This window comes from Pristiophorus japonicus, chromosome 4, assembly GCF_044704955.1.
Source record: "Pristiophorus japonicus isolate sPriJap1 chromosome 4, sPriJap1.hap1, whole genome shotgun sequence".
Taxonomy (NCBI): Eukaryota; Metazoa; Chordata; class Chondrichthyes; family Pristiophoridae; genus Pristiophorus; species Pristiophorus japonicus.
In genome coordinates, this window is record NC_091980.1 from 187,503,963 (window position 1) to 187,523,748 (window position 19,786).

The 19,786-nt window shown below is 44.3% G+C and overlaps 1 protein-coding gene across 3 annotated transcripts in view; it reads right to left on the reverse strand.

Moving 5' to 3' along the window:
* Positions 1-19,786, reverse strand: part of LOC139263199 (cysteine-rich motor neuron 1 protein-like) — a 340,422-nt gene that overhangs the window by 257,334 nt on the left and 63,302 nt on the right. The window contains exon 2 of one of the 3 annotated variants that reach the window (XM_070878926.1): positions 6,995-7,156. The exons of 1 other annotated variant lie outside the window; for it this stretch is intronic. In XM_070878926.1, the coding sequence (XP_070735027.1) occupies positions 6,995-7,156 (162 nt within the window). Of the gene's footprint in view, positions 1-6,994; positions 7,163-19,786 lie in introns of all 3 variants that reach the window. One more of the 3 variants, XM_070878925.1, reaches the window with a different exon arrangement.

A 19,786-nucleotide genomic window follows, 5' to 3' on the forward strand; every position in this document is an offset into this window, starting at 1 on the left:
TTGATAAGGTCGATGATTTTCTGAAATAAAATACCAGAAATACATCCTGGCATCTAATCCAACTCTTTGTTTTCCTATTATATGCTCATGTCCCCTAGTTGTCCCATCCCTATACAAGTCAAAGAAAAAAGAAATAAAAGAACTTACATTTATATACGAGGCAATTTTAACCTATTCAGCCTGGCAAGAAACTGACTTTCACGGGGAAAAAAAATCTCATCAGTTTCCTGCTAGGTTTGTTTTGTTAAAATTACGCCACAGTGCCTTTTGCTTCTTCAGGGCATCCTAAAACACTTCAGCCAATGAATTATTTTTAAAATGTGATTTTGCAATCAAACACTGCTGCTAATTTACACACAAGGTCCCACATACAACAATGAGGGGAACAACCAGTTAATCTTTTTTTTGTTGATGTTGGTTGAAGGAATAATTTTGTCCAGTTTACTGGAGAACTCCCCTGCTCTTCTTCAATTAGTGCCATGTGATCTTTTACATCAACCTGAACAGGCCGACGGAGCCTTGGTTTAACATCTTGTACAAAAATTGGCACCTCCGACGATGCCCATTTAGTACTCCACGGAAGTGTCACCCTTGATTACAATGCTGAAATCCTGGAGTGATCGAGACGAGAATACTACCACTGAGCCAAGGCTGACACTTCAGCAGGTAATCCTGCTTGGTATACACATGCCTAGAATTACCCAGACCCAAATGCATCATACTGCACTCCTCCACACTGATGGGTATCTGCAACACATGTATCCAAATGAGCCTGTAACTTAATTATTTCATCTTTCCCAACTCCTGCATGCACCTTTGTGTCATCAAACTTGAAAATTATTTCATTAAATCATTGGTAAAGATGATAAACCGCAACAGTCTCAACACTGATTGCTGCCGGACTCTACTAGTGAGTAGACCTCTTGCATGCAGAGCTGTTTCTGTGAATTACTACCCGCTGCCTATAAGGATGCATCAAATTGCTATGCATCATAAAGTCTGTCCACTAATCCCACATGACAACACCTTACTTAATCGCCTTCTCTAAATGAAACTGTAGAGATGTGGCATTTTATCAAATATTTTCGGGAAATCAATACCTACATATTGGGCTACCTTCATCCACCAACCTCGTCACCTCCTCAACCAACTTACTAAGGATAGGACCTCCACTTCTAAAAGTCTTCTGGGATTCCCTAATAACTGTTGTGCTCTTAAGTATTAAAGGGAGATTGCAGTGCTTTCATCCATGCTCTTCGTGCTACCCTTTATTAGGAGTCTGGCTGGAGCAGACATTGTGTAAAATTCTTCCACCTATAATAAGAGTTCCAAAACGGTGACAAAACATTCGATTTTGAGTCCATTTCTCATTCATCTCATTGCTGGAACTAAAATTCATGAAGTCACAGCAGGAGTGCTACACAAGGTGTCTGTTCTATTGCACAAAACACAATGTGTGACAGAGACTGTTAAGTGTAAAGATATCTTCCTTTAGAACAGCTAGAAGCAGGGAGAAATTCAATACACTACGCTTGCTCTAACTTTTTCAAATTTGTTGTGACAGAAAACAAAGGAAGCCACATATTCAAGAATCTTTAAAGATCAAAGACTTGGATAGTTTAAGAAGCGCAATTTTGCTAAACAGTGGATGTATGACAAGTAGTTGGATACTAATGCAAGTCAGATCATGATAGAAATAACCCAATTATATACAATGTTGCAAATGAATCATGGAGAGGTGCACTAGTAGGCACTGATTGTATTTCATTTGCTTATGCCACATTTAATAAGTAGTAAAAAGAATTTTAGAAAGTTACATATTCATTTTAACTTTACTTTACGTGGCAATATATTAATAAGCATTTTGTAGAAATGTAGAGGTAAGAATGACGTTGTTATAAATTTTTTTTTTTACAATGTTCAATTGTAATCATGTCTGATACAAATGTAGACTGGAATTAAAAGCAGAGAACTGATCTGGTGCGGAGAAAGGTTTCTCTGCATGTGTTAATCAAGAATTTCCGTTGCACCATCTGTCTCCAGGAATCTCACAGTGGGCGCTCCATGCATAACTACACTCAAATTGTGGATGAAAATGTCTCTCCGGAACTAATGCCTGTTGCAGACCACAATTAATCTTATGTTTAAACATACTTCATTAAGTGCATCAAGTTGGAGTAGGCTCAATGGAACACCACAAACTATAACAAGACATTCTTTTCATTAAATGTACAGGATGAAACTAAACGGTTCATGTGATTATAACAGGTTATGTCATAATTAACAAACCAATATTCAAGAAACTTTTAAGATCCAGACATGGACCAGTTAGCCTAATATCTGTCGTTGGGAAAATGCTGGAGTCCATTATTAAGGAAACAGTTGCAGGACATTTGGAAAAGCATAATTCAGTAAAGGAGAGTCAGCATGGTTTTATGAAAGGGAAATCATGTTTGACAAATTTACTTGAGTTCTTTGAGGATGTAATGAGCAGGGTGGATAAAGGGGAACCAGCGGATGTGGTGTATTTGGATTTCCAGAAGGCATTCGATAAGGTGCCACATAAAAGATTACTGCACAAGATAAAAGTTCACGGAGTTGGGGGTACTATATTAGCATGGATAGAGGATTGGCTAACTAACAGAAAAAAGAGAGAATTGGGATAAATGAGTCATTTTCCGGTTGTCAAACAGTAACTAGTGGGGTGCCACAGGGATTGGTGCTGGGGCCTCAACTATTTACAATCTATATTAATGATTTGGATGAAGGGACTGGGTGTAATGTGGCCAAGTTTGCTGATAATACAAAGATGGATGGGAAAGCAAGTTGTGAGGAGGACACAAAAATCTGCAAAGGGATTATAGACAGGCTAAGTGAATGGGCAAAAATTTGGCAGATGGAGTATAATGTGGGAAAGTGTGAGGTTATCCACTTTGGCAGAAAAAATAAAAAAGCAAGTTATTATTTAAATGGAGAAAAATTACAAAATGCTGCAGTACAGAGGGATCTGGGGTCCTTGTGCATGAAACACGAAAAGTTAGTATGCAGGTACAGCAAGTAATAAGGAAGGCAAATGGAATGTTGGCCTTTATTGCAAGGGGGATAGAGTATAAAAGCAGTGAAGTCCTGCTACAACTGGATAGGGTATTGGTGAGGCCACACCTAGAGTACGGTGTACAGTTTTGATCTCCATATTTAGGAAGGATATACTTGCATTGAGGCTGTTCAGAGAAGACTCTACTTGCATTGGAGGCTGTTCAGAGAAGGTTCACTAGGTTGATTCCGGAGATGAGAACGTTGACATAGAAACATAGAAAATAGGTGCAGGAGTAGGTCATTCGGCCTTCGAGCCTGCACCACCATTCAATAAGATCATGGCTGATCATTCCTTCAGTACCCCTTTCCTGCTTTCTCTCCATACCCCTTGATCCCTTTAGCCATAAGGGCCATATCTAACTCCCTCTTGAATATATTCAATGAACTGGCATCAACAACTCTCTGCGGCAGGGAATTCCACAGGTTAACAACTCTCTGCGTGAAGAAGTTTCTCCTCATCTCAGTCCTAAACGGCCTGCCCCTTATCCTAAGACTGTGTCCCCGGTTCTGGACTTCCCCAACATTGGGAACATTCTTCCCACATCTAGCCTGTCCAGTCCAGTCAGAATCTTATATGTTTCTATGAGATCCCCTCTCATCCTTCTAAACTCCAGTGTATAAAGGCCCAGTTGATCCAGTCTCTCCTCATATGTCAGTCCAGCCATCCCTGGAATCAGTCTGGTGAACCTCCGCTGCACTCACTCAATAGCAAGAACGTCCTTCCTCAGATTAGGAGATGAAAACTGAACACAATATTCCAGGTGGGGCCTCACCAAAGCCCTGTACAACTGCAGCAAGACTTCCCTGCTCCTATACTCAAATCCCCTTGCTATGTAGGCCATCATACCATTTGCCTTCTTCACCACCTGCTGTACCTGCATGCCAACTTTCAATGACTGATGAACCATGACACCCAGGTCTCGCTGCACCTCCCCCTTTCCTAATCTTCCGCCATTCAGATAATATTCTGCCTTCGTGTTTTTGCCCCCAAAGTGGATAACGTCACATTTATCCACATTATACTGCATCTGCCATGTATTTGCCCACTCGCCTAACCTGGCCAAGTCACCCTGCAGCCTCTTCGTGTCTTCCTCACAGCTCACAGCGCCACCAAGTTTAGTGTCATCTGCAAACTTGGAGATATTACACTCAATTCCATCATCTAAATCATTAATATATATTGCAAAGAGCTGGGGTCCCAGCACTGAGCCCTGCGGCACTCCACTAGTCACTGCCTGCCATTCTGAAAAGGACCAGTTAATCCCGACTCTCTGCTTCCTGTCTGCCATGCAGTTCTCTATCCACGTCAGTACATTACCCCCAATACCATGTGCTTTGATTTTGCACACCAATCTCCTGTGTGGGACCTTGTCAAAAGCCTTTTGAAAGTCCAAATACACCACAGCCACTGGTTCTCCCTTGTCCACTCTACTAGTTACATCCTCAAAAAATTCCAGAAGATTTGTCAAGCATAATTTCCCTTTCATAAATCCATGCTGGCTTGGACCAATCCTGTCACTGCTCTCCAAATGCGCTACTATTTCATCCTTAATGATTGATTCCAACATTTTCCCCACCACCGATGTCAGGCTAACCGGTCTATAATTACCCATCTATAATGACTTATGAGGATAGGTTGAGTAGGTTGGATCTATACTCATTGGAGTTCAGAAGAATGAGAGGTGATCTTCTTGAAACCTATAAGATAATGAGGGGGGCTCGACAAGGTAGATGCAGCAAGGATGTTTCCATTCATGGGGGAATCTAGAACTAGGGGGCTTAATTTCAGAATAAAGGGTCACCCATTTAAAATTGAGTTGAGGAGAATTTTCTTCTCTCAGAGGGTTATAAATCTGTGGAATTCTCAGCCCCAGAGAGCTGTGGAGACAGGTCATTCAATAGATTTAAGGCAGAGATAGACAGATTTTTGAGCAATAAGGGAGTAAAAGGTTATGGGGAACGGGCAGAGAAGTGGAGCTGAGCCCATGATCAGATCAGCCATGATCTTATTGAATGGCAGAGCAGCCTCGAGGGGCCAAATGGCCTATTCCAGCTCCTATTTCTTATGTTTTTATGTTCTTATGGATACTTTAAGTGGAGGCTGCTTTGCCAGTTTTTCATGCTCACCTCTCAATTAGCCTATCCTGTAAGTCTGCTTGTTCCTGTTATCATCATAGACAGTCCCTCAAAATTGAGGAAGACTTTCTTCCACTCTAAAAGTGAGTTCCCCAGGTGACTGTTCAGTCCAATATGGAAATTTCAGTCTCTGTCACAGGTGGGATAGACAGTGGTTGAAGGAAAGGATGGATGCAGCGTCTGGTTTGCCGCATGCTCCTTCCGCTGTCTGCGCTTGATTTCTGCATGCTCTCGGCAATGGGACTTGAGGTGCTCAACGTCCTCCCAGATGCTCTTCCTACACTTTGGGCAGTCTTGGGCCAGGGGCTCCCAGGTGCCGGTCGGGATGTTTCACTTTATCGGGCATAGTTTCAGAATAAGGGATCGCCCATTTAAAACTGAGTTGAGGAGGAGTTTCTTCTCTCAGAGGATTGTAAGTATATGAAATTCTTCGCCCCACGAGCTGTGGAGGCTGGGTCATTGAATAGATTTAAGGTGGAGACAGACAGATTTTTTGAGTGATAAGGGAGTAAAGGGTTACGGGGAATAGGCAGGGAAGTCGAGCTGAGCCCATGATCAGATCAGCCATGATTTATTGAATGGTGGAGCAGCCTCGAGGGGCTAAATGTCCTAATCCAGCTCCTATTTCTTAAGTTCTTATATTCGTATGGATGCTTTAAGTGGAGGCTGCTTTACCAGTTTTTCATGCTTACCTCTCAATAAGCCTATCCTGTGCGTGCATGTGCCTGTATGCGTGTTTTCTCCACAACCTCTTCCCCTTGTTCAGTTCCTTTTAAAATGTTGTTCATCAATAATATCTTCTAGTTCTGACCAGGCGTTCATACCTGAAACATTAACTTATCTGTTCTCCCCACAGATGCTTAACCTGCTTCGTGTTTCCAATATTAATTGTTTTAATTTTAGATTTCCAGCATCTGTAATATTGTTTTATGTTAATACAGCCTGTACTTTAAGTGGCTCCATGTTAGTGCTGGGTATGGATAATGGATGTCTTACATCGTGGCATTAAAAGCTAAATAAGCTATTTCAAAACATCATAAAGAATACTCTATTCTGCAAACTATGTTTAAAAAAGTAGCTGAATGCTTCAACTAGTCTCAACCACAATTAGTTAGTAAATGAAGTGATAAAGTTGGATAGTCACATTGTTATGGTTGTTTAAATAGTTAATGATTTCAGACAAACAAGTGAGAGGAAACAAAATAAAAAGATTTTCACCTAGTTCTGGAAAAAAAATACTGAGATTACTAACATTTTCAATTTTTTCTTAAGAATGGAGCAAGAAAGTTAAATAACATTTTTCACTAGTCATTCTGTAAAGCTATCATAACAAAGGAGACTAAAACAAACTGTTTAAAGCAAACAGCTTAATAGGCAACTGAAGCTCTTTTGGCACTACTTCTGTCTATTTACCACAAACTCCTTCAAAGACAAATATGTATCAAAGAGAAAAACAAAACAGCTCCAGGCCCACTGCCAAATTTTTCACCAGGATATTTATTTTCTAGTGCAGATTATACATGGAACAATGGATACCCAGAAGGGATTGACTATAGGACAATATATTTGGTGGACCATTTTCAATATGAGGTGTTTATTATGTATACTCATTCTTCTATATTGGTGTGATTAATCTATCCATATATCTTGCGCACAATTGATTCAAATGCATCCACATGCAAATTAAATTCACCAGCAAACACAACAGAGTTGTTCTTATTTACTTTCAAAATGTTCATTCACAATTACCAATTTACTGTACCTGGGATATGTCCTGAGGTTGTGGTACAGGCATCCAGATCAGGATACGTGAACAGGTTGACACAGGAGTGTACGATTTCACAGACGCACTGCCTATTTAGCAGATTACAGCCAGAGATCTCAGGGCACAGGTCATGTTCTGGCACAATATCCTCAATGAATTCTATCTCTGCAGAAGGAAGAAATAATTATAATTACAGATACACAGTACAACATAGAAGTTAAAGCATCAGTGAATCTTTACAAGGCCAATATTTAAGGGCAGAAATATAAGAATCCAACACTGTATAAAATCTTCAATTACCAACTAAAGCACAAATTGTTAGAAAATGCAAATTAGGCAAATATGTCCGGTCTCATTTTGTTACAGATATATAAAACGGAAAAGTAAATGTTGGTCCCTTAGAAGATGAGAAGGGGGATTTAATAATGGGAAATGTGGAAATGGCCAAGACCTTAAACAATTATTTTGCTTCGGTCTTCACAGTGGAAGACACAAAAACCATGCCAAAAATTACTGGTCACAGGAAGGTGGGAAGGGAGGACCTTGAGACAATCACTATCACTAGGGGGGGTAGTGCTGGACAGGCTAATGGGACTCAAGTTAGACAAGTCCCCTGGTCCTGATGAAATGCATCCCAGGGTATTAAAAGAGATGGCAGAAGTTATAGCAGATGCATTCGTTATAATCTACCAAAATTCTCTGGACTCTGGGGAGGTACCAGCGGATTGGAAAGCAGCTAATGTAACGCCTCTGTTTAAAAAAGGGGGCAGACAAAAGGCAGGTAACTATTGGCCGGTTAGTTTAACATCTGTAGTGGGAAAATGCATGAAACTATTAAGGAAGAACTATCATTGTAACCCATGTATAAGCTGACCTAAGTTGTACACCTTGAGAAATTGACCACAAGGGGTGAACTTGTGGGAGACACTCCTAACCTGGACTTTCAGGTATAAAAGGGGAAGCTCCACCCACCTTCATCACTTGAGGTCTTGGCAATAAAGAGTGACCTTCTCTCAAGCATGGGCCTCGTGTGCATTTATACTGTATAGTAAGGACATATCATTGGCGATGAGAACTGGGATTTAAACCACGCGAGCATGGTCACTAGCAGCACAGAAGAGAGGTAATGTGTTGGTGATGATTGGGACGACTTTATTGAGAGACTACAGCAAAGTTTTGTCACTAAGGAATGGTTGGGACAGGATTCGGCCAACAAACGCAGGGCTCATCTCCTGATGGTTTGTGGATCCAGAACCTACTCCCTGATGAAGGACCTTCTAGTGCCAGAGAAGCCGGCGGACAAGACGTTACAAGAGCTCAGTAAGTTGATCGGGGAACACCTTAAACCGGCGAGCAGCATGCACATGGTGAGACACCGGTTTTATACGCACCAGCGGCGAGAAGGGCAAAGCATTCCAGACTTCGTGGCAGATCTCCGGCAACTGGAGAGCCTATGTAAGTTTCCAGATGCATGCAGAGCGGAGATGCTGTGAGACTTTTTTATTGAGGGCATCAGGCACGCTGGGGCTTTCAGGAAACTGATTGAGACCAAAGATTTGACCTTGGAAGCGGCGGCTCTGATAGCCCAGACATTTATCTCAGGGGAGGAAGAGACCAGAAGCGGGACATCCAGATAGGAATAGTGCAATCAAGCAGACGCAGCATGGATTCATGAAGGGGAAATCATGTTTAACTAATTTACTGGAATTCTTTGAGGATATAACGAGCATGGTGGATAGAGGTGTACCGATGGATGTGGTGTATTTAGATTTCCAAAAGGCATTCGATAAGGTGCCACACAAAAGGTTACTGCAGAAGATAGAGATACGCGGAGTCAGAGGAAATGTATTAGCATGGATAGAGAATTGGCTGGCGAACAGAAAGCAGAGAGTCAGGAAAAATGGGTCCTTTTCGGGTTGGAAATCGGTGGTTAGTGGTGTGCCACAGGAATCGGTGCTGGGACCACAACTGTTTACAATATACATAGATGACCTGGAAGAGGGGACAGAGTGTAGTGTAACAAAATTTGCAGATGACACAAAGATTAGTGGGAAAGCGGGTTGTGTAGAGAACACAGAGAGGCTGCAAAGAGATTTGGATAGGTTAAGCGAATGGGCGAAGGTTTGGCAGATGGAATACAATGTCGGAAAGTGTGAGGTCATCCACCTTGGGAAAAAAAACAGTAAAAGGGAATATTATTTGAATGGGGAGAAATTACAACATGCTGAGGTGCAGAGGGACCTGGGGGTCCTTGTGCATGAATCCCAAAAAGTTAGTTTGCAGGTGCAGCAGGTAATCAGGAAGGCGAATGGAATGTTGGCCTTCATTGTGAGAGGGATGGAGTACAAAAGCAGGGAGGTCCTGCTGCAACTGTATAGGGTATTGGTGAGGCCGCACCTGGAGTACTGCATGCAGTTTTGATCACCTTACATAAGGAAGGATATACTGCCTTTGGAGGGGGTACAGAGACGATTCACTAGGCTGATTCCGGAGATGAGGGGGTTACCTTATAATGATAGATTGAGTAGACTGGGTCTTTACTCGTTGGAGTTCAGAAGGATGAGGGGTGATCTTATAAAAACATTTAAAATAATGAAAGGGATAGACAAGATAGAGTCAGAGAGGTTGTTTCCACTGGTCGGGGAGACTAGAACAAGGGGGCACAGCCTCAAAATACGGGGGAGCCAATTTAAAACCGAGTTGAGAAGGAATTTCTTCTCCCAGAGGGTTGTGAAATTGTGGAATTCTCTGCCCAAGGAAGCAGGTGAGGCTAGCTCATTGAATGTATTCAAGTCACAGATAGATAGATTTTTAACCAATAAGGGAATTAAGGGTTACGGGGAGCGGGCAGGTAAGTGGAGCTGAGTCCACGGCCAGATCAGCCATGATCTTGTTGAATGGCGGAGCAGGCTCGAGGAGCTAGATGGCCTACTCCTGTTCCTAATTCTTATGTTCTTATGTATGTTACCGTTTCAATTTGTTGCACAGTGATACTGTACCAGTTTAAGAACATAAGAAATGAGCAGGAGTAGGCCATACGACCCCTCAAGCCTGCTCCACCATTCTTGACTCCATTTTCCTGCCCGATCTCCATATCCCTTGATTCCCCTAGACTCTAAAAATCTATCTATCTCTATCTTGAATATACTCAAGAGACTCAGCATCCACAGCCCTCTGGGACAGAGAATTCCAAAGATTTTTACAACCCTGAGTGAAGAAATTCCTCCTCTGGTCATGCAGGGTCCCTTGGGGAAGTGTGACCATAATATGGTAGAATTCTTCATTAAGCTGGAGAGTGACACAGTTAATTCAGAGACTAGGGTCCTGAACTTAAAGGAAGGAAACTTCGACAGTATGAGACATGAATTGGCTAGGATAGACTGGAGAATGATACTTAAAGGGTTGATGGTGGATAGGCAATGGCAGACATTTAAATATCACATGGATGAACTTCAACAATTGTACATCACTGTGTGGCATAAGAATAAAAAAGGGAAGGAGGCTCAACCATGGCTAACAAGGGAAATTAGGGAATGTGTTAAATCCAAGGAAGAGGCATATAAATTGGCCAGAAAAAGCATCAAACCTGATGACTGGGAGATATTTAGAATTCAGCAGAGGAGGACTACGGGTTTAATTAGGAGGGGGAAAATAGAGTATGAGTGTAAGCTTGCAAGGAACATAAAAACTGACTGCAAAAGCTTCTATAGATATGTGAAGAGAAAAAAATTAGTGGAGACTAATGTAGGTCCCTTGCAGTCAGAATCAGGTGAATTCATAATGGGGAGCAAGGAAATGGCAGACTAATTGAACAAATATTTTGGATCTGTCTTCACTGAGGAAGACACGAATAACCCCCGAAAATACGAGGGAACCAAGGGTCTAGCGAGAAGGGGGAACTCGGGGAAATCCTTATTAATCAGGAAATGGTGTTAGGGAAATTGAAGGGACTGAAGGCCGTAAAATCCCCAGGGCCTGATCGGCTGCATCCCAGAGTACTTAAGGAAGTGGCCCTTGAAATAGTAGGTGCATTGGTGGTCATTTTCCAACATTCCATGGACTCTGGTTCAGTTCCTATGGATTGGAGAGTAGCTAATGTAACCCCACTTTTTAAAAAAAGGAGGGAGAGAAAACAGGGAATTATAGACCGGTTAAGCCTGACATCGGTGGTGAGGAAAGTGCTAGAGTCAATTATTAAAGATGTAAGAGCAGCGCATTTGGAAAGCAGTGGCAGGATCGGTCCAAGTCAGCATGGATTTATGAAAGGGAAATCATGCTTGACAAATCTTCTAGAGTTTTTTGAGGATGTAACTAGTAGAGTGGATAAGGGAGAACCAATGGATGTGGTGTATTTGGACTTTCAAAAGGCTTTTGACAAGGTCCCACACAAGAGATTAGTGTGCAAAATTAAGGCACATGCTATTGGGGGTAATGTATTGATGTGGATAGAGAACTGGTTGGCACACAAAGCAAAGAGTAGGAATAAACAGGTCCTTTTCAGAATGGCAGGCAGTGACTAGCGGGGTGCTGCAGGGTTCAGTGCTGGGACCCCAGCTGTTTACAATATACATTAATGATTTAGACGAAGGAATTGAATGTAATATCTCCAAATTTGCTGATGACACTAAGCCGGGTGGCAGTGCGAGCTGCGAGGAGGATGTTAGAAGGCTGCAGGGGGACTTGGACAGATTGCTGAATGGGTAAATGCATGGCAGATGCAATATAATGTGGATAAGTGTGAGGTTATCCACTTTGGTTGCAAAAACAAGGCGGCAGATTATTATCTGAATGGTGACAGATTAGTAAAAGGGGAGGTGCAACAAGACCTGGGTGTCATGGTACATCAGTCATTGAAGATTGGCATGCAGGTACAGCAGGCAGTAAAGAAAGCAAATGGCACGCTGGCCTTCATAGCGAGGGGATTTGAGTATAGGAGCAGGGAGGTCTTTCTGCAGTTGTATAGGGCCTTGGTGAGGCCACACCTTGAGTATTGTGTACAGTTTTGGTCTCCTAACCTGAGGAAGGACATCCTTGCTATTGAGAGAATGCAGCGAAGGTTCACCAGACTGATTCCTGGGATGGCAGGACTGACATATGAAGAAAGCCTGGATCGACTAGGCTTATATTTACTGGAATTTAGAAGAATGAGAGGGGATCTCATAGAAACATAGAATTCTGACAGGATTGGACAGGTTGGATGCAGGAAAAATGTTCCCAATGTTGGGGAAGTCCAGAACCAGGGGTCACAGTCTAAGGATAACGAGTAAGCCATTTAGGACCGAGATGAGGAGAAACTTCTTCGCTCAGAGAATTGGGAACCTGTGGAATTCTCTACCATAGAAAGTTGTTGAGGCCAGTTCGTTAGATATATTCAAAAGGGAGTTAGATGTGGCCTTTACGGCTAAAGGGATCAAGGGGTATGGAGAGAAAGCAGGAATGGGGTACTGAAATTGCATGATCAGCCATGATCATATTGAATGGTGGTGCAGGCTCGAAGGGTTAAATGGCCTACTCCTGCACCTATTTTCTATGTTTTCTATGTTTCATCTCTGTCTTAAATGGCCTACCCCTTATCCTGAGACTGTGCTCCCCCTAGTTCTAGACACTCCAGCCAGGGGAAACAACCTCTCAGCATCTACCCTGTCAAGCCCCTTCAGAAACTCTCATTCTTCTAAAATCCAGAGAATATAGGCAGATTCTACACAACCTCTCATCATAAGATAGCTCTCTCATCCCAGGAATCAATCTAGTGAACCTTCATTGCGCTGCTTTCAAGGCAAGTATATCCTTCCTTAGATAAGGAGACCAAAACTGTATACAGTACTCCAGGTGTGGTCACACCAGGGACCTGTACAATTGTCGCAAGACTTCCTTATTCTTATACTCCAACCCTCTTGCAATAAAGGACAACATGTCATTTGCCTTTCTTGTTGCTTGCTGTACCTGCATGCTCGCTTTTTGTGTTTCTTGCATGAGGACATCTACATCTCTCTGAACACCAACATTTAAAAATTTCTCACCATTTAAAAAAATATTCTGCTTTTCTATTCTTCCTACCAGTGAATAACTTCACATTTCCTTACATTTGCCACCTTACTACCCACTCACTTGGACTATCTATATCTCTTTGTAGACTTTGTGTTCTCCTCACAGCTTACAGTCCCACCTATCTTTGTACTATCAGCAAACTTGGATACATTACACTCGGTCCCTTCATCTAGGTCATTGATATAGATTGTAAATAGCTGAGGCCCCAGCACTGATCCTTGCGGCACCCCACTAGCTATTGCCTGCCAAACTGAAAAAGACCCGTTTATCCCTACTCTGTTTTCTGTCTGTTAACTGATCCTCCATCCATGCCAATACATTATCTCCAATCCCATGATTGTGTAATAACCTTTTATGTGGCACCTTGTTGAATGCCTTTTGGAAATCCAAATATACTACACCAACTGGTTCCCCTTTATCTACCCTGCTAGTTACATCCTCAAAAAACTCTACTAGATTTGTCAAACATTATTCCCCTTTCATAAAACCATGTTGACTCTGCCTAATCATGTTATGATTTTCTAAGTGCCCTGATACCACTTCCTTAACAATAGAATCCAGTAGTTTCCCGATGACTGATGTCAGTCTAACTGGCCTGTAGTTCCCTGTTTTCTCTCTCCCTCCTTTCTTGAATAGCGGTGTTACAATTGCTACCTTCCAATCCATTGGGACCGTTAGAGTCTAGGGAATATTAAAATCAGCAGCCAAATTATACATAGGGATACTTTCTCAGAAAAGTGTTAAGTTGAATTCAATTCAATACAAATACAGGGTGTTCAAATGGGTCAGCCTCTGGATGTATAAACTGTCGTTTCCAACAATGCAAGACTTCAGTCAAGAAAACATCATTAATACTGCAATTAGATCACAAGATTAACTGGACAATCAATCCTAAGAAAATACCAACAAAATAATTCTGAAAATGTAATCAGTTACCAATAATAGTTGCACTTTTCTGCAACTGCAGTATGCACTTGTTTCAGAAAAACATAGATTACCAAATTTCATAGGCCATTTTATAGATCAAAATGACCCATGAACTTTTGTTATCTATGGTGGATTTTCCCATCACATAGATGTACAAGTAGACACCTAACTTTGAAGCCAAAATAGGCAAAAGAGTGGTAACTTTCATTAATAATGTTTCCATGAGACAAATAACAAGTGAAACTTTTACCAAGCAGTGGATACTTTTGCTTTTCTTCAGTCAACTTCAACAACCTCCCCAATCCTTTCCTCAAACCTCCCACCTCTTCCCAGTTTGAATAGGGCTGCTTTTATAGAGAGTCCAACCACTTCCCCGGCGTAGTCACTCCTATTTTCAGCAAGTTTACACTATAACTGGACCATGAATTCTGAAAATAAAGCAGCCTTCATTCGAACAAGGCCTAACTCTTCCAACTACCAGTGTATATTAGACAACCAACATGTAAATTAAAGGTACAGCAAGAAATCATTACATAGAAATTAGGTGAAAAAATAGTGCAATAAAACATTGTCAAAATAAATTTAGTATGAACATACAAAAATAAAATACACAAAAAGACCAGCTGTTCCATTGAGCCTATCCCATACCATGAGCATCATGGCCCCCACCAGCAGCCATGCAATCGCCTGTAAGAGGCACAAAGATAGATTAGAACTCGTCAATTCACAGAGGGGGAGGGGGGGGGAGGGGGAGGTTGGCGGGAACTTGGAAATTCCTCTCTGGCTGCCAAAGGCAATCAAAATGAGTTCCAGGAGATTACAGTGACCATGAGAGATATCATCCAATACCCCATGTACTTACTGTGTGCTGTGACATCAGCCACAGCTTAAAATTCCCCCAGCACCCTTTTGAATGCTTGCTATAGTTTTGCGGCATTGGTCCTGAACTACAACAACTGGCCGACAGCCATGATGTGCGAGGATTTTTCACCGCAGTCCAAACTCCCAAGGCCCCACCCCACTGCTGGCCAAGAATGTGGAAACACTCATCAAGGACAGCGAGGCAGTCAGGGCCCGCTGGAAGGAGCACTTTGAAGATCTCAATTGAGACTCTGCCTTTGACTCGAGCGTTCTTGACTCCATCCCGCAGCATGCGACCCGCTACCATCTCAGTGAAACCCCAACGTTGCACGAGGTAGGAAAAGCCATAAGACAGCTCAAGAACAAGGCTACGGGAGCAGGTGGAATCCCTGCTGAGGCGCTAAAGTATGGCGGAGAGGCACTGTTGGTGTGAATACATGATCTCATCTCTCTCATTTGGAGGGAGGAGAGCATGCTGGGGGATCTTAGAGATGCAGTAATCATGACCATCTTTAAAAAAGGGGACAAGTCCTACTGCAGCAACTAGAGGAATCTCCCTGCTATCAGCCACTGGGAAAGTTGTCGCTAGAGTCTTCCTCAACCGTCTTCTCCCTGTGGTCGAGGAGCTCCTCCTGGAGTCACAGTGTGGATTTTGTCCCCTACGGGGCACAACGGACATGATCTTTGCAGCGCGACAGCGCGCAGGAAAAATGTAGGGAACAGCGCCAGCCCTTATACATGGCCTTCTTCAACCTTACAAAGGCCTTTAACACTGTCAACCGTGAGGGTCTATGTAGCGTCCTCCTCCATTTCGGATGCCCCCAAAAGTTCGTCAACATCCTTCGCCTGCTCCACGACGACATGCAGGCCGTGATCCTTACCAACAGATCCATTACAGACCCAATCCACGTGCAGACTGGGGTCAAACAGGGCTACGTCATCGCACCAACCCTCTTCTCAATCTTCCTCACTGCCATCCTCCACCTCACAGTCAACAAGCTTCCCACTGGAGTGAAACTAAACTACAGAACCAGTGAGAAGCTGTTTAACCTTTGCCGTCTCCAGGCCAGGTCCAAGATTACCCCAACCTCTGTCGTCGAGCTACAGTACACAGATGATGCCTGCGTCTGCGCACATACAGAGGCTGAACTCCAGGATATAGTCGACATATTTACTGGGCCTTACACGAAACATCCGTAAGACAAAGGTCCTCCACCAGCCTGTCCTCGCCGCACAATACTGCCCCCCAGTCATCAAGATCCACGGTGTGGCCCTAGACAACGTGGACCATTTCCCATACCTCGGGAGCCTCTATTCAACAAGAGCAGACACTGATGAGGAGATTCAACACCGCCTCCAGGGCGCCAGCAGAGCCTTCGGCCGCCTGAGGAAAAGAGTGTTCGAAGACCAGGCTCTCTAATCTACCACCAAGCTCAGGGTCTACAGGGCTGTAGTAATATCCCCCCTCCTGTATGGCTCAGAGACATGGACCATGTACAGTAGACACCTCAAGTCACTGGAGAAATACCACCAACGATGCCTCCGCAAGATCCGGCAAATCCCCTGGGAGGACAGATGCACCAACATTAGCGTCCTCGACCAGGCCAATATCCCCAGCATTGAAGCACTGACCACACTTAATGAGCTCCGCTGGGCAGGCCACATTGTCCGCATGCCAGACACGAGACTCCCAAAGCAAGCGCTCTACTCGGAACTCCTTCATGGCAAATGAGCCAAGGGTGGACAGAGGAAACGTTACAAGGACACCCTCAAAATCTCCTTGATAAAGTGCGGCATCCCCACCAACACATGGGAGTCCTGGCCAAAGACCGCCCTGAGTGGAGGAAGTGCATCAGGGAGGGCACTAAGCGCCTAGAGTCTCAGCGCCGAGTGCATGCAGAAAACAAGTGCAGGCAGCGGAAGGAACGCGCGGCAAACCTGTCCCACCCTTTCTTACCCTCAACAACTGTCTGTCCCACCTGTGGCAGGGACTGTCGCTCTCATATTGGACTGTTCAGCCACCTAAGGACTCATTCTAAGAGTGGAAGCAAGTCTTCCTCGATTCCGAGGGACTGCCTATGATGATGATGTTGAACCTTTAGAGCTTCATGTACTACAACAACTCGGTCTTCTTCCTGCTCAACAGTTTTTACTTCCGAACCCTGAATGGTGTACACATGCTTGGCAATAGTCTTATCCACATGAATGACACTGTATTTGTCGACATTAAATGTTATTTGCCAGGCACTGTCCCTTTTCCCCAACACATCTAGATCTGATTGTGATCTTTTTTCTCATCTAAACAGCCTAAAATTGGCACAGATCTCTGCACCATTCACGAACTTGCAAACAGTTTCATCAACCTTTCATCCGGGCCATAAGCATAGAACTAGATTAAATGTAGGGAGGTTTTTCTTTTCAGAGGTCATTGACATTTGGTAGAACAAGTTGCTGGCTCATGAAGAACAATAGTTGCAATGTTGATTCCTGTGGGATTCAATTTGTAACCAGTTTCCATGCGAACCACGAACATTGATAACAGCCACCTGCCTATGAAAATGCAACTACCCTGTACTTCGTTATCCATCATCATAGGCAGTCCCTCAAATCGAGGATGACTGAGTTCACAGATGTTTCAATGAAGGACTTAATATTCCAGATCCAGAACTATATCTTGGAGGGTGGAAGATGCCTGTGCTTGGATTTTTGTAACGTGTGGTGGTCGTTGCATACCAGCCACCACACAGGCTTGACAGAGCTAGGTCTTGGTCCAGTGGCAAGGATTACCCAAGACTACTGGAGACTAGCTGTGCTGCACGGACCAAGCAGGCACACAGCCCAAGATCGGCCCGCCAATTAACAGGACTAAAGTAGACCATTGTGTGACACCTTGTCAAAAGTTTTTGGAAGTCGAGGTATATGATTTCAACAAGACTACCTAATGGTAATATAGGTGCTTCTTTAAAAATTCAACCAGGTTAGTAAGACATGACCTTCTTTTCCAGAATCTTATGTTGAGAGTGTCGAATAACCCAGGTGGTTATAGAGAGTATCTCTAATGATCCCTTCTAGCAACTTGCTTATAACCAAAGTCAAACAAATTGGCCTATAATTTCCCAGTTCTGACTGGTTAGCTTTTTTTTTTGAATATTGGAACCACATGGGCTGTTAAATATATAAGCAAGGCTTTCCTGACCATAGCTTCCATTTCTTTGGGCAACTGCGATCAGGATTAGCACCCCAATATGTTTTGAGACCCCTTATTCTATCGAGGACTATATTCACATCCACTTTGACATTAAAACTTTAGAGTCAACTGAACACAAAGGATTGTACTCTGAAGTGAAGACTGAAACGCAAATCAGAAAATGCTGGAAATACTCAGCAGGTCAGGCAACATCTGTGGAGAGAGAAACAGAGTTAACGTTTCAGGTTGATTACCTTTCATTAGAACCGATGAATGATCATCGACCTGAAACATTGAGCTCAAGTTTCGGCTGGAGTTGCTCCTATTTTTTTGGAACAACTAGTTTAGAATGGAGCATCTTAGAAATTGCAATTCTCGGCATTTAGTTTGCTCCAGTTCTAGTGAGTTAGAATAGTTTCATTTTAGAACAGATTTTTTTTTTCAAAGTGGGGGCGAGTCCAGCCACTTACGCCTGTTTTGCAAGTTTAGGCAGCGAAAACTTACTCCAAACTAACTTAGAATGGAGTAAGTGTAGATTTTTGTACGCTCAGAAAAACCTTGCCTACACTTATAAATCAGGCGTAGGGAACGAGATATTGGGGGGGGGGGGGGCAGGAGGGAAGTTTACAAATGTTAAACACTTCACTTTTACAAATAAAGAGCCATCATCAATAATAAATGATAAATAAATCAAATTTAAAAAAAAATCTATCAATAAATAAAAAATTCTTTCTACTCACCCACTGCAGCACCGGGAGCCCTCCAACAGCATGATGGGACGGGGTCCCCCCAGTGTCTCTCTCTCTGTCTCTCGTCAGTGTCTCTCTGTTTCTGACAGCTGGGGGGGGCGGAGGAGGGGAGGGGTAGAGGAAGAGAGGTGGGTAGAAGAGAGGTGTGTAGAAGAGAGGTGGGGAGAAGAGAGGGGGGGGAGAGAAGAGGGGGGGGGAGAAGAGAGGGGGGGGTAGAAGAGAGGGGGGGGGAGAAGAGAGGGGGGGGAAGAGAGGGAGGGGAGAAGAGAGGGAGGGGTGAAGAGAGGGAGGGGAGAAGAGATGGAGGGGAGAAGAGAGGGAGGGGGAAAGAGACGGGGAGGGGGGAAGAGACGGGGAGGGGGGAAGAGACGGGGGGGAGGGAAGAGACGGGGTGGGTGAAGAGACGGGGGTGGGAGAAGAGACGGGGGGGGGCGAAGAGACGGGGGGGGGGCGAAGAGACGGGGGGGGGCGAAGAGACGGGGGGGGCGAAGAGACGGGGAGGGGGCGAAGAGACGGGGGGGCGAAGAGACGGGGGGGGGGGAAGAGACGGGGGGAGGAAGAGAGGAAGGGGAGGAAGAGAGGAGGGGGGAGAAGAGAGGGGGGGGAGAAGAGAGGGGTGGGTGAAGAGAGGGGGGGGAGGGAAGAGACGGGGGGAGGGGAAGAGACGGGGGGAGGGAAGAGACGGGGGGAGGGAAGAGACGGAGGGAGGGAAGAGACGGGGGGGAGGGAAGAGACGGGGGGGAGGGAAGAGACGGGGGGAGGGAAGAGACGGGGGGGGGAGAGACGGGGGGGAGGGAAGAGACGGGGGGGAGGGAAGAGACGGGGGGGAGGGAAGAGACGGGGGGGAGGGAAGAGACGGGGGGAGGGAAGAGACGGGGGGGGGCGAAGAGACGGGGGGGGGCGAAGAGACGGGGGGGGGCGAAGAGACGGGGGGGGGCGAAGAGACGGGGGGGCGAAGAAACGGGGGGGGCGAAGAGACGGGGGGGGGGGAAGAGACGGGGGGGCGAAGAGACGGGG